The 13,829-nt window shown below is 45.1% G+C and overlaps 1 protein-coding gene across 1 annotated transcript in view; it reads left to right on the forward strand.

Annotated features, from left to right (window-relative positions):
- The window catches only part of Taf1b (TATA-box binding protein associated factor, RNA polymerase I subunit B), a 66,967-nt gene that overhangs the window by 1,559 nt on the left and 51,579 nt on the right, over positions 1-13,829 (forward strand). The window contains exons 2-5 of the mRNA XM_052745826.1: positions 400-498; positions 6,170-6,257; positions 10,143-10,240; positions 10,636-10,731. Coding sequence (XP_052601786.1) covers positions 400-498; positions 6,170-6,257; positions 10,143-10,240; positions 10,636-10,731 — 381 coding nt within the window. The remainder of the gene's footprint in view (positions 1-399; positions 499-6,169; positions 6,258-10,142; positions 10,241-10,635; positions 10,732-13,829) is intronic.

The following is a 13,829-nucleotide window of genomic DNA, read 5'->3' on the forward strand; positions in this document are numbered from 1 at the left end:
CCTCCCGAGTGCTGGGATTAAAGGCGTTGGCTGCCAACAGTGTTTCTAATCTTTGTATTTTTGTTTTGCCTGTCCATACACTGGGTCATCTTTTCCTCCCTCAGCTCTTCCAGGGAGTTTTCCTTACGTCTCCGTTTCCACTTCAGCCTTGTCCACCTTTCCCTTCTTGGTTCTCAGTCTGCATGTCTTAGTCGTTTTAGTTACTGTGTTTCATACTATGGAAGAGGCTGAACTCCTTGTTTCTAGATAGATAGTCCAATGTACTTTTAATTATTTATGATTTCTTTTTTTTAATTTTGGGGATAAAATTGCCAGAAACCCTGGAGGTAGAACTTAGAGCCATGAAGTTAAAGATGCAGTGTATCAGCCTGACAATAACAGTTCTTCTACCCTCTGTAGAAATCCTTCACGGACCGCTGTTCGCAATGTACTGCCGTGTCCTGGGGCCTAACTGATGAAGGCAAATACTACTGCACTTCCTGCCACAATGTCACGGACGTAAGTAACATGCCACTCATGAATCTGCTTATGCTTTTAAAATTGCAGTTTCCGCCCGGTGTGTGGCCTGGCTCCTAAAAACGCATCTGTTTTCATTCCTCGTTCAATGGTCAAATTCCAGTAGAAACAGTCTTCAAGAGCACAGTCTTGGATTAAGAACTCTGCAAATAGCTGGGCGGTGGTAGCACTTGGAAGGCAGAGCCAGGCGGATCTCTGTGAGTTCGAGGCCAGCCTGGGCTACCAAGTGAGTCCCAGGAAAGGCACAAAGCTACACAGAGAAACCCTGTCTTGAAAAACCAAAAAAAAAAAAAGAACTCTGCAAATTAGATTGGAGATGAATTTTTCAAATTATGTTGAGCCCCTGGGCAGTGGTGGCACACACCTTTAGTCCAGGCACTCAAGAGGCAGAGGCCAGGTGGATCTCTGAGTTTGAGGCCAGTCTGGTGTACAGAGCAAGTTCTAGGACAGCCAGAGCTACACAGAGAAATCCTTTCTCAAAAACTAAAAAAAAATATATCAAGCCACATTTATATATGAATGTTTCATTTAGACTGTGTGTATGGAAATACCTAAAATTACACTTGAAAGAGGTTTTGTTTGTTTGTTTTTGAGTTTTTAATGTGTTGCACTAGTGTAGAGATTTGGAAGGTGGGATATAAGATGATCGGGGACTGCTGGGAGTATTGGAAACATGCTTCATTATCACTTACCTTTGTGTGATTCCTTTATGAAGTAGTGAGTACTTTCTCATATATTATGTAATTTCTACCTCACAACAACCTGTGAGACAGACAGTGTGATGCCCTGACAGACAGAGCAAGTAGAGCTCATGAGTTAAGTTAGTGGTTTTTGTTGTTGTTGTTGTTTTTTAAGACACAGTCTTACTCTGTAGATCAGGCTGGGCTACAACTCAGAGACCCAAGAGAGTTGGGACCAAAGGCATTCCCACCGCACCTGGCACCAGTTGAGTTAGTTCGCTGATGTCACAGGAGTGCAAAGATTTGAGGTGGGATTTGAACCTAAGTCTTCTAACTCCAGGGTTCATTTCACCCCATCACACCTGTTTCTTGAGGTAGAGACTGTCACTCTGCACTGTGGAACCTTGGTAAATGAGGCCGTCTTCACACTGGAAGTTCTAGGTCTTGTTCTGGTGAGCATACCTTTCTGATACGCAACCAAAGTAATCAAAGCATGGACAGCCTGCTGCTGGAGCCTGAACATGCCAGGACTGTTCTCCACAGGGAAGGATTTGCTGGAAGTGCAGAGCCAGGAAGGAACAGGTACTCCCTTTACCACTTATTCAGAAAGGCTAGTAGGAGCTGAAGAGAGACTGCGCTCCAACATAGAGTGTGGTAGGGACTGATTCGTCTTTCTACCTCAGACAACTAAAAATCTGGACAGAAGATGTAAACAAACAAAACCCTTAAGAAGCATAGCTAATTTAACTGACAGCTCAGTTACACAGTGCTTTTCTCTTATAAAAAGGCGTGTGTGTGTGTGTGTGTGTGTGCGCGCGCTCTGGAGTCCACAAGAGGGGGCCTGGTTGGGGATTGTTGTGAGCTGCCTGACATAGGTGTGGAAATCCAAGGGTCCTCTGCAAGACCTGCACATGCTCTTAGCCCTGAGCCATTCCCCTAGCCCCACACAGGTGTGTCTCCTTGGTGGCTTCTTCAGTCTACAGCTCAGGTGCTTGTTTGTGTCCCTGTTAGTCATACAGGGTATCAACAAGATGTATACTTAACCGAAAAAACCCTGGGGAATGATTGAGTGCTAATCTCCTTGATCATGGCAATGGTCTCATGGAGACATGTCTCATCAAGATGCGTAAGTAAGTACTCATGTACACAAATACATCAGATTGGACACTTGAGGTCTGCAGTTTGTCCTCTGCTTTGATGCTCCTGGAGGCCCTAGTGGTTTAGTCACTGTTAATTTCATAGTGTTGCTCGAACGTAAACATAGTGAAGGAGCGGAATGTCATGATGGAAGAGTCTCCATTTGCAGGTGGAATCAGGGCACTGTTTTTATAGGAGTTGAACAGCCGTAACTAATGGCTTCTTTTATTTGTCTTTGATGCTTCTTGCAAGGTCTGTCTGTTTAAATCTACCATCATTTTTGGTTTGAAAGAATATAGTATTGCTACCTAGTTTTGTGTTTAAGACTCTCAATCCAATATGGTTCTTGAAGGTGGGTGACATTTCTTTTTCCTACTGTGGAGGGGATGATCTAATGCCTTCTACACGCTAGGCATGTGTCATACTAATGACATCTCTGGTCCCTACATGTTTTTGTAAAAGGCCATGAACCTCAGAGTCTTCCCTCCACACAATAGGCAAACCTGTGTGTTGTACAACAGTCCATTGTTACTTTTGGCGTTACACTAATCCAGGCTTAGTCAACACATAGTCTACAGCTGGTTCTTCCTGGAGTTGTGTAGTGTGGAGGTGTTGAAATTCAATGGGTGAAGAGATGACCCGTGAGTCAGTATGCCTGTGACAAGTGGAAGTTCTGCTGCAGCAAAGCCTTCTGGTTAGAAGGTTCTTCCCGGTGTGTTTTACAGGACAAAGGATGTGAGGTCCTTAATCTGGCTGGTGTAGACACCATATGTTTTTTTGCAAGTTCTTAAATATTTAATAAAAGTATGGGCTCAAATTATGTGAATCTAATAGATTTTGTAAGAACAATGCATGCAAATGGAAGACTGCAAACAGCAGAGATCACTGCTGTTCTCCTTGTGCATCTGCAGCTCCGTGCAGTCTTGTGTTTCTGTGAATGGAAAGGCAAAGGAGACTTGTGAGCCCCGAGTCCTTTGTCTTGACGATGTTCACGGTGTTCTTCTAAACACTGCAGGTTTCCGTTAGGTGTGCAGATATTCCTCAGCCTGACCGTTAAGTCAGCTCGTCACAGCTTTCTGGGATGCTCAGCCTTCCGTATTCTGTTTTCGCCCTACACAGGTCAGGTGTGAAGCGCCTCCACCTTATGCCTTGTTTGCCGGTCTTTTTGCAGTAACCGCGTTAGTGGTTTCTTAGTGTATCACATCGCTTTGAAAATCAGAGAGACTGCAGGCCAGAAATCCAGTGTTACAGGCATGCCTCTTCTTCTGTTTGTTTGAGACAGGGCCTAGTGCAGCCCAGGCTGGCTTCTGGGTGTTGAACCTAGGCTTTGGGTCCTGTTAGGCAAGCGCTTTACCAGCTGGGTTACATCCTCAGCTCGTGCCTTTTACTCATAATGGGACTCATTCTGCTGGTGTGGTATAGCCTGGGATTCCAATACTTGAAGGGCAAGGCAACCACAAATTTGAGGCTTTCCCAGACTATCTGGAAACACATCCCCCTGCCCCCACAAAAAAGATAAGCTTCATCCTCAATCTTTAAATTTAGAAAAATACAGTAATGCCATTTATTATTTTAAAAAATTTTACTTTTCTCTAGAAATCAGACTCAGTATTTTGTTTTTGGTTATAAGAAAATCAGTCTGAGCCGGGCGGTGGTGGCGCACGCCTTTAATCCCAGCACTCGGGAGGCAGAGGCAGGCGGATCTTTGTGAGTTCGAGGCCAGCCTGGTCTACAGAGCGAGATCCAGGAAAGGCGCAAAGCTACACCGAGAAACCCTGTCTCGAAAAACCAAAAAAAAAAAAAAAAAAAAAAAAGAAAATCAGTCTGAGATAATTGCCCTTGATAACAGTTGGCATTGATCAGTTTGTTATGAATGTTACTAACTATTACCATTCCAGAATTCTGTTTCATTGAAAATAAAAAGTAGCACTTTTATTTTATTTATTTTATTTTTTCATACAGGCTCTTGCTGTGTAACCCTGTCTGGCCTGGAACTCACTGTATAGACCAGGCTGGCCCTGCTTCTAGAGGAGGAGACTGTAGCTGAAAGTTTTCCTGTGTCCTGGTCAGGACATATCTCTCTCACCTGCCGGTCCCGCAGTCGCTCAGACCCAAATAAACACATACAGGCTAATATTATTTTTAAACTATGGCCATGGCAGGCTTCTTATTGTCTAGTTCTTATATCTTAAATTAACCTATTTCTATAAATCTATACTTTGCCATGTGACTTGTGGCTTACCGGTACCTGTACATCTTGCTTCTTCTGGTGGCAGCTGGCAATGTCTCCCCTGCTCTGTCTTCTTCCTTCCTTCTCTCTCTCTCTTTAGAATGTCCCGCCTAACCTTATTCTGCCTCACCATTGGCCAAACAGCTTTATTTATCAACCAATCAGAGCAACACATTTTCACAGCATACAGAATGACATCACCCATCATTTCCCCTTTTCTTTCTATTCAAAAGGAAGGTTTTAACTTCAACACAGCAAAATTACATATAACAAAACAGTTATCAAGCAAGAAGTATAGTTATAATATCTAGTCTATTTGTATTTGGCAAAATCAAAGAAGATATCCTATCTATCCTATATTTGTGAGTCCAAGGTTTCATATCTACCTTATCTCCTGTCAAAACCAAGGAAAACCATAATTATAACTATCTAGCCTTCAACTACATCAAAGACCTCAGAAGGATATAATATTACCTAAGTAAACAGGAAGTTCATTGTAAGCACCTTCCAAAAATCTGGGTTGACAGAGACAGCTGCCTGCCTGGACAGACATCTAAAGTTTTTCTGCAATATTGGGGCATCCATTTTATCCCATAGGCCTAGAGTCTCTCAGTCACTTCTCTCTGTGTCCTGTAGAATGTCTGGCAGTTTCTTCTGCAAAGCAGGAACCTGAAGGACCATTTTGCCTTGCAAAATTCAATGGTCACCTTCCAATGGGTCCTGCATGTCCAGTCGATACATTTTGTCAAGCAGTCCAGGCAAGAAAAGTTTCTTGCCCGAATGGCTGTTTCTGCCAAGAAGAAGATACTGTGGGGCATCAGCAGTCTCACTGAGTCAGTAACTGGCTGTTGGGTTGACTGTTGTTGTTTGCTTTGAGGGAGGGTCTGTGTAGCCCAGGCTGTCCTTAAACTCCTGATCTTCCTGCCTTCACCTCCTAAGTCTAGGACTGTGGGCATGCGCCACTATCCCTAAATATAAATTGTTCTAGTGGTAAAGTGTATTTTGCATGGATAAAAAATTGAGTCTATTTTATTCTCGGTCTGCCTTAAAAAGTTAATATATTTTTTACACAGTTCCCCTTATTTTTTTTTTTTTTGGTTTTTCGAGACAGGGTTTCTCTGTGTAGCTTTGCGCCTTTCCTGGGACTCACCAGTTCCCCTTATTTTTAAAAAATTAAATTAAATTAATTTTTTAACACTTCTTTTGTTTTGTTTTTTCAAGACAGGGTTTTTCTGTGTAGTCCTGGCTGTCCTGGAACTTGTTCTGTAGACCAGGCTGGCCTCAAACTCACAGAGTCCCGCCTGCCTGTTCCTCTTGTGTGCTGGATTAAAGGCGTGTGCCACCATGCCCAGCTTTTTAAATTTATATTCAACTAAAATATAATTATATTGTTTAAGTAAAGGTGTATTCGTTTGGTTACTGTGTGCCGGCTCTTTCAGAAACCAGATTTTAAATGAAAAAGCTGTATAACGATTAACCAGCATAGTGTGGTTTCACCGTCGTCGTCTGTCTGTCTGTCTAGTCACTCAGTTTGCTTTCCAGACTCTTCCCAGAGCATCCTGGGATACAGAGCTCTCTTCCTCACTGTCTGTTCTGTTCCGTGCAGAGATCCGAGGAAGTTGTGAGCACTGCGGTTATTCCTAATACCAAGATCAACTCCATCCGCAGGGGACTGAGAAAGAGAAGCAAGCACGGTGAGCACCCTCCCGTACTTTAAGGCTCTGCTCACGCCTCCCTCATGGCTTGAGGGCGCAGGAGGGCACTTTCAGTCGATTCCAGACAAAGTGCCAGCAAACTAGAATTAAAGCTATGGCTGATGGTAAAACTGGAAGCAGGTGCATTGGAGCATGTGTGGTCGGTAAGCCACACTTCTGTGGGGCAGCTGTCCTGCTGTGCTGTTGACTGTAATGTCACTTTCTGAAATGGCTCAGCTGTGGCTTGTCAGATTAGGCAAGTTAAACATCATATTCAACTTTCCAAACACCATTTCTCACATTGCATTTTGAACATACCTTTTTAAAATAGGAAAGGGTAGTTTTCCCTAAAATGGCTATAGCACAGGTGTGAATCCAGTGAATCATTACAGTGGGCCATTGTGGAGAAGGAGCTGGAAACATCTGGGTGGTGGCTTCCTTACAGTGGGCCATTGTGGAGAAGGAGCTGGAAACATCTGTCTGATGTTCTGTGTTTTTGTGACTAGCTAGGACCAGCTAGATTCTCAAGTCAGAAACCACTGACCTCATGCTGACAGTAGCCAGTTCTACAGTAGGTCGCTGTGAAAGTGTACATGCAGATATGCTTGTGTATACATGTATATGAACTTGGGAATAGACATACATGGCATACTTATACGAAATACATTGACATTCTTAGATGAATAGCAGAGGGCAGGCTGCAATACTAACACATATTTAACAATGACTTTAAAGATTATTTATTTTATATATATGTATGTAGGTGTTTGTCTGCATGGATGTCTGTGTACTGTGTGTGTGCAGGTACCCTTAAAGACCAGAGTCCATGTGGGACCCTCTGTGACTGGAGTTACACATGCTTGTAACCCACTGTTTAGGTGCTGGCCACCAAGCCCAGGTCCTCCTCGAGAGCAGCCGGTGTTCTTCATCGCTGAACCCCCTGTCTCCTCTCCCCAGCCCGGTAGTGGCTTTTTACAGGCCCAAGCCTGACTGATTGGTATCCAGTTTTATCAAAGTAACTCTGATATATGTGAGGAGTTAATGTGTAGTCTGGGCTTAAACTGTCTACAGAACCTTGGACGCTGTACTAGGTAATGTCTCTAGTCAACACTGTGTAGACATTGGCACTTTACCTGCGAAAGGAGAGCAGTGATGTGATATGCAGTAGGAGTGCAGGTAGTTTAATGCAGCGTTATCAGCGTCCACGTTTGCATGACTGGGCACAGGGAGCCCTGTATATACAGCTCGAAGGGTTTAAACCCTCTTAACCTCTGTATCATCAGAAATCACAGGCTCTTTGGTATATTTGAGACTCTTTCCAGGAAGAATTGGATAGTCAGTGGGGTCAGGGAGCCCCTGGGATAGTCCGGTAAGTGAAAAGAGTCTGAATCTTCACCACGTACAGAGAAGTTACGTGGGAGTCAGTAACAGACTTCAGAAGCCATGCGTGAGAAATCTTGATAGCATGCTTTTGAACGTGTTTCTGTGTTTGTCCCGCAGTGGCAGGTAAAATACAAGAGTCTTCACCACTGTAACATTTTCTTCAGCTGGTCATTACCGTAGTTAAACATGCATTTCTGACGGCTCTGGCAGATTTCTTCATGGCCTCTTGGGTTGTTGTGAGGCTCATGAGAATAGTCCGTTTAAAACGTTTAGGAGCTGGGAGCATGGCACCGTCAGTGATGTACCTGAGCACAAGGACTGGAGGACAGAGCCCCAAAACTTACATAGACTGCTAATGACAGCATGTGTCTGCAACCCCAGTCTTGGGAGGATTGAAGCAGGTGGATCCTAGCCAAATCCATGAGTTCTAGATTCATTGAGAGACCTGTGGGAGCCTGTTTTCAGGTTCCTCGTGGCTTTACCCAGCAGGTCCGCATAGAGGATGATTAGGACCACGGGCCTGAGTGCAGGTGTCTGAGATGGTCTGCACTTGGCTGTGCTCGGGGAGGAGGTCATTTGCTCCACCCCTTGGCATCTCTATAAATACCCTGGGCCCGTTGGAAAAGGTTCCAGGCCCTCTCAAGGCTATCCTGTATTTTCTGTTTATCTCTGCGATATTCTCTGCAATAAATCCTTTTATCTAATATTTCCTGCTGCTCACACTCAAGAAAACTCTGGGGAGCTGTGGGGTTGGTGGGTAAATGCCCCACAGAGACCCCATGTTAAAAAATAGAGGGGGGGGGGGGCGGGCGGTGGTGGCTCATGCCTTTAATCCCAGCACTCGGGAGGCAGAGCCAGGCGGATCTCTGTGAGTTCGAGGCCAGCCTGGTCTCCAAAGCGAGTTCCAGGAAAGGCGCAAATCTACACAGAGAAACCCTGTCTCGAAAAACAAAACAAACAAACAACAAAAAAAAAAAAAATAGAGGGGGACAGGCCAGAGAGATGGCTCAGTGGGTAAGAGCACTGGCTTTGTTGGGACCTTCACTCCATTCCCAGCACCTGCATGGTGCTCACAGCTGTCTGTAACTCCAGTTCAAGGGGATCCTGGACAACATGCCTGTGCACGTGGTACATATACATACATACAGGCAAAACATCCATACATATGAAATAATAGTAATTTTTAAAAGATGCATTATGATCAAGGAAGACCTTGTCTCTGATCATAGACCTACATACACCCACACATAGCCACATGCAACTCACCTACATGTGCGCACACAACCACATACACACATTTTAAAAGGGAGGAAATAAAATACTTAGGATACATCTGTACCTGGGCACCAGTGTGCACCAGGTTCCTTATTTTCAGTTTCTCTCTAACCTAGAACCATTTTCACAGAAGCAGAATGCCACTTCAAGTTTGCTTTCTTTAAATGTGCCTATGTTGCCCGTTCCTGGACTTCTGCACATTAGTTCTTGGATCATGACATTCGCTTATTTGTTGACCAAGATATGTGTTGAAATGGACCAGAACACTGGTAGAAGCAGTGACCAGATATTTCCACATAGCAATGTTTTGAGCATTGTAAAATATACATTTAAAAAACTTACACTGGGTATCCTGGCACACACCTTCAGTTCAGCACTCAGGAGGCAGAGGTAGGCAGAGCTCTGTGAGTTCCACACCAGCCCGTGTATTGAGTTCCAGAATAGCCAGGGCTACATAGTGAGACCCTCTTCAAAAAGAAAACAAAAACAAACAAAACCCCCAAACAAACGTAAATTTTACCTGTTTGTTTTTTTAAAACATGCTGACTGGTCAGTTTTCCACCTTTATGACAGATAATTGAAAACAATTCAATACATTAACAAAATGCTTAATTTTGTTAAATACAAATATAGATAAATGTATCAATTTGGAAATTGATACAAATATATCAGAACGCTAAAAAGAGAATAAAAGTAGAAACTGTTCACAGTTGGAAGTGGTAGTGGATGCCTGTGCCAAGGGCACTTAGGAGGAGACAGAGGCGGGGAGACTGATACAATTCTGTGGCCGGCCTGGTCTGCATAACAAGCTCCAGGCTGGGCAGAGTCACACAGTGGGAACTTATTTCAAAAAAACAAAAAAGGCTGGAGAGATGGCTTAGTGGTTGGGAGTACTGGCTGCTCTTCCAGAGGACCCGGGTTCGATTCCCAGTACCTGCATGGCAGGTCACAACTGCCTGTAACTTCAGTTCCAGGGGAACTGACACCCTCACAGACATACACATAGGCAAAATGAATGAATGAATGAATGAATGAATGAATGAATGAATAATAAATCATTTAGAAAAAAACAAATACAAAAGTGTATACACACACACAAAGAAAGAAAAGAAACTATTTGAGATACAAAAATCGTCTTTTGGCATGTGTAAACAGAAATTGCATTATGTAGAAGAATCATAGCAAATTAGGAATACATGTGTCTAAAGCTTGTTATTTGTCCTTTAGAAAAAGGCTGGGATTGGTATGTGTGTGAAGGTTTTCAGTGCATACTTTACCACCAGGCAGAAGCCCTGAAGACCCTTGGAGTAGGCCCAGAGCTAAAGGTAAGTCATGTGTGTGGATGTTAGCACCTGCCTCCATGTTTGAGTGGACTTGAGGGGAATTACAGGAAGAGATGGGCTCTGCCCGACCAAAAGTGTCCTCCTGTATAAACTGTTTTCTTTCTGTGGTCCTGATTGTGTAAACAGGTCCATGGTGATCTCTAATGCGTGGTCCTTTCCCTCGCTCCAAGATTAGAAGTGTATCTTAGGTCTGTCTTTCATCTCCAGCCCTGAAAACAAAAGGAAGCTTTTATTGAGTCAGTGTTTCCTGTCCCTGCTAAGGAGACCCAGGGGGGACCGCATTTGATGGGAGGCGATCTGTAAAGTGTGAGTGGTGTGTGGTGTAGATGTGACTGTGTGCCCTCATAATCGTTCCCCACGTGTTTCCCTTCCCCTAGAACGAGGTTTTACACGGTTTTTGGAAGCGCTACCTTCAGAAGAGCAGGCAGGCCTATTGTGAAAACCCGGTTCGTACAAGAGGAAAGAAAGCCAAGGTGAGCCACGGGGCTGACGGGTGGGAACAGAATCCGCCTTGTGTGGTGGAGACAAAGGTGGTATTTGTGGCTGCCTGAGTCTGGCTGTGGTGCTTGTTTATGGATTTTCAGGGAAGAGGCTTCTGGTGCATTCCAGAATGATCCAGACTCCACAATGAATTGTGGCTGTTTAGTAAACTAGTTGTGACATAAAGGCAGTTAAAATTCCTCTTCCTTTTCCAAGTTTGTATTGCCAGTTTGGTTTTGGTTCTTGAGTCTGGATCTCACTCCATAATCAGGCTAGCCTTGGACTCCTGGTAATCCTCCTGCCTCAGCTTTTCAAATGCTAGGATTACAGCCACCACCACATCCAGCTCACTCGAGGAACTTTAAGGAATTTCTTACTTGTTTTACAGTGTTGGGGTCAAACTCACATGCTAGGAAAGCTCCACCCCCGGAGCCCCACCCCCGGAGCCCCACCCTCGGAGCCCCACCCCTCGGAGCTCCACCCGCAGACTCGAAGAGTGGAGGCTCTCAGGGACTCCTGTCATGTGGCTATTTAGTTTGTGGGGTTTCTTTGTCTTGTTGTTTGTTGTTGTTGGAATTTTTTGCATATGTTATTCCTAGTAGTAGTAGTAGTAGTAGTAGTAGTAGTGTTACTGTTTTTTTGAGAGTTCAGGCTGGCCTTGAACTCACAGAGATCCGCCTGTCTCTGCCTCCCAAGTGCGGTGATTAAAGGTGTGCTCCACTACCACCCAGCTTATTTTAGTTTGAGATAGGGTCTCCTGTATCCCAGGCCAGGCTTGCTATGTAGTCAAGGATGGCCTTGACTAGCCTCCACCCGCAGAGTGCTAGATTGACAGACATGAGCTACGGTGCCCTGTGGACGTGCAGAGGGCCGAGCCAAGGGCTTTGTGAGTGCCAGGAAGCAGTCTCCCAACCACATCCGTAAGCCCTGCATGTGTATTGCTCCCGCTTGACCTTCCTGCTTGGTGTACCCGGTGTTTCCATATCCAGCCCCTGTCTCATCTCAGCAGCGTTGAAGTGAAGGAAAGTCAGTCAGGCCGCCTATTAGAGCCGCTCTCTCTGTGAGCGGTTTGTTCTGAAGTACTCCAGAGGTACGCTGCGGTACCTTTTGCTTGGAATAGAGAACAGTTCCGCTGCAGAGAAAGGCACGTGTCCCAACCACAGATGTGTCCGATGAGGGGTCGCTGCCCTCCAGGGCTGAGATGAGATTCTAAGTCTGTGTGACTCAGGTTTGGTAGAAACTTGGGAGCATGGCCCAGCACTTCCTTGTTTGGTCAGGTCCTCCTCGGTCTGCATGCAAAGGTCAGTGATCCAGGATGAGGGTCCCGGGGCCAAGATGAAAGGAATTGATTACAGAGGTGAGCAGAGGAGGTGCCTCCGAGCTGCACATGCATCCTCCGAGCTGCACACGCATCCTCCGTGGTTAGGAACCAGTCCTGGGGCTGAGGTTAGAGTCATCAAATCATGCAGGACACCACTTAGGGAGACGACCTACCGAATGACCCTCTTAAGTGTAAGGTGATAAACTTCACCCAGCTCCCAAAAGGTAATTTGAATTAACTGGAAAAGGAAACATTTTATGATCATAAAGTTATGGAACACTAGCCTGTGTATATGAACCACTTGCTTGCCAAGAAAAGCAAAAGATGCTATATGGTTTTATGGCGACTCTTTAAAAGGGGGAAAAAAAAAGAGAGTTACTCACCGTAGTAAGACCGTGACCTTCAGCTCTCACACTTGGTGTTTCGTTTGTGCTTGTCTTTGTGCACTGGGATGCTGCCTGGTATGTAGAAAGCAGGAATGAGAACCTAGGATGCTCTGTGACACTCTGATCTCGTTAGGGTAACTGAAAACTTAGAGAAGTTTTGTTGGTGAGTAAACACCTGGGTGAACAGTATCACACTAAATCCTGGTGAATAAATAAGAAATGAAATTGGAAGCTCATGGGTAAATTCTATCATTTATGTCTCACGGGTACAGCAATGCCCATTTTGAAAGGGAGAGAAAATTACATTTTAAATTAGAAACGGGTTTGGTGTATAACTCACAGGCAGAACTTGCCTAGCAGTTCAAGCCCATGGGTTCTATTCTCAGAAATGTGGGTTTCTCAGTAAGTCTGCAAATGTGGTCTTAGAGCTCTGGATGCAACTGTTCCAGGAATTAGAGAGGCCTGCATCTGAATCCTGTCCTGCAACTTTTGGGCTATCAAATAAACTGGAAACTTCCAGAACAAGCAAACAAATGTGCATGATGGAGCATCAGGAAGGGTGTTGTGTAACCCAGATGGCCATGGAGGGCTTCCCAGTGGGGTGAAGGAGCTCTGGGAAGTGAGATTAACATGAGGTGTGGAAGGGAGGAAATGTTGAACTAGGCCTCCCTGGGACCAACAAGCCAAGCCTCCATTTGGTGAGCGGTAGCGGGCTGGGGCCTGGCAGTGGAGAGGAGATCCAAGCCTACCTTTGGTGAGTGGCATCAGGCTGGGGCCTGGCAGTAGAGAGGAGATCCAAGCCTACCTTTGGTGAGTGGCGTCAGGCTGGCGCCTGGCAGTGGAGAGGATGAGGAGGACTCTGGATGAGCTCTGGAGATAGAGCCAAGAGGATTTCCTGATGGACTAAGGTCGGGTGTGGAGGCGGAGTCCGGGATGATTACGAGCTTCTCAGTCTAAGCAGCTAGAAGGAAAGCCGCTGTAGACTGAAAGGGCAGGTGGGACTGGAAGATCAGGAGTCGGGCGTGGGACGTGTTAAGTTTGAGGCCGCTGTTAGACATCCAAGAGGAAATGTCAAAAGATAGTCATTTAAAACTGTCACTGTGCAGTATATCTTCCAATCTGAAGTGGTGTTCTTCCTAAACATGCCCCTCCCTGCTTTAGAGACAGAGTCTCAGGCAGTCCCTGAGACTGGCCTCAGACTCAGTATGTAGCTGAGGATGACCTTGAACTTCTTTCTAATCCTGCTGTCTCTACCTCTTGTGCTGAGATTACAGCATCCATTACCACACATAGTTTGTGCAGCGCTGAGGTTTGAATCCAGGACTTCATGCACAGTAGGCAAGCATTCTACCTCTGAACTACAGCTTCTGACCAAGTCTTAGTT

Source organism: Peromyscus californicus, unplaced genomic scaffold, assembly GCF_007827085.1.
Source record: "Peromyscus californicus insignis strain IS unplaced genomic scaffold, ASM782708v3 Scaffold_1__1_contigs__length_55948999, whole genome shotgun sequence".
Classification (NCBI taxonomy): domain Eukaryota; kingdom Metazoa; phylum Chordata; class Mammalia; order Rodentia; family Cricetidae; genus Peromyscus; species Peromyscus californicus.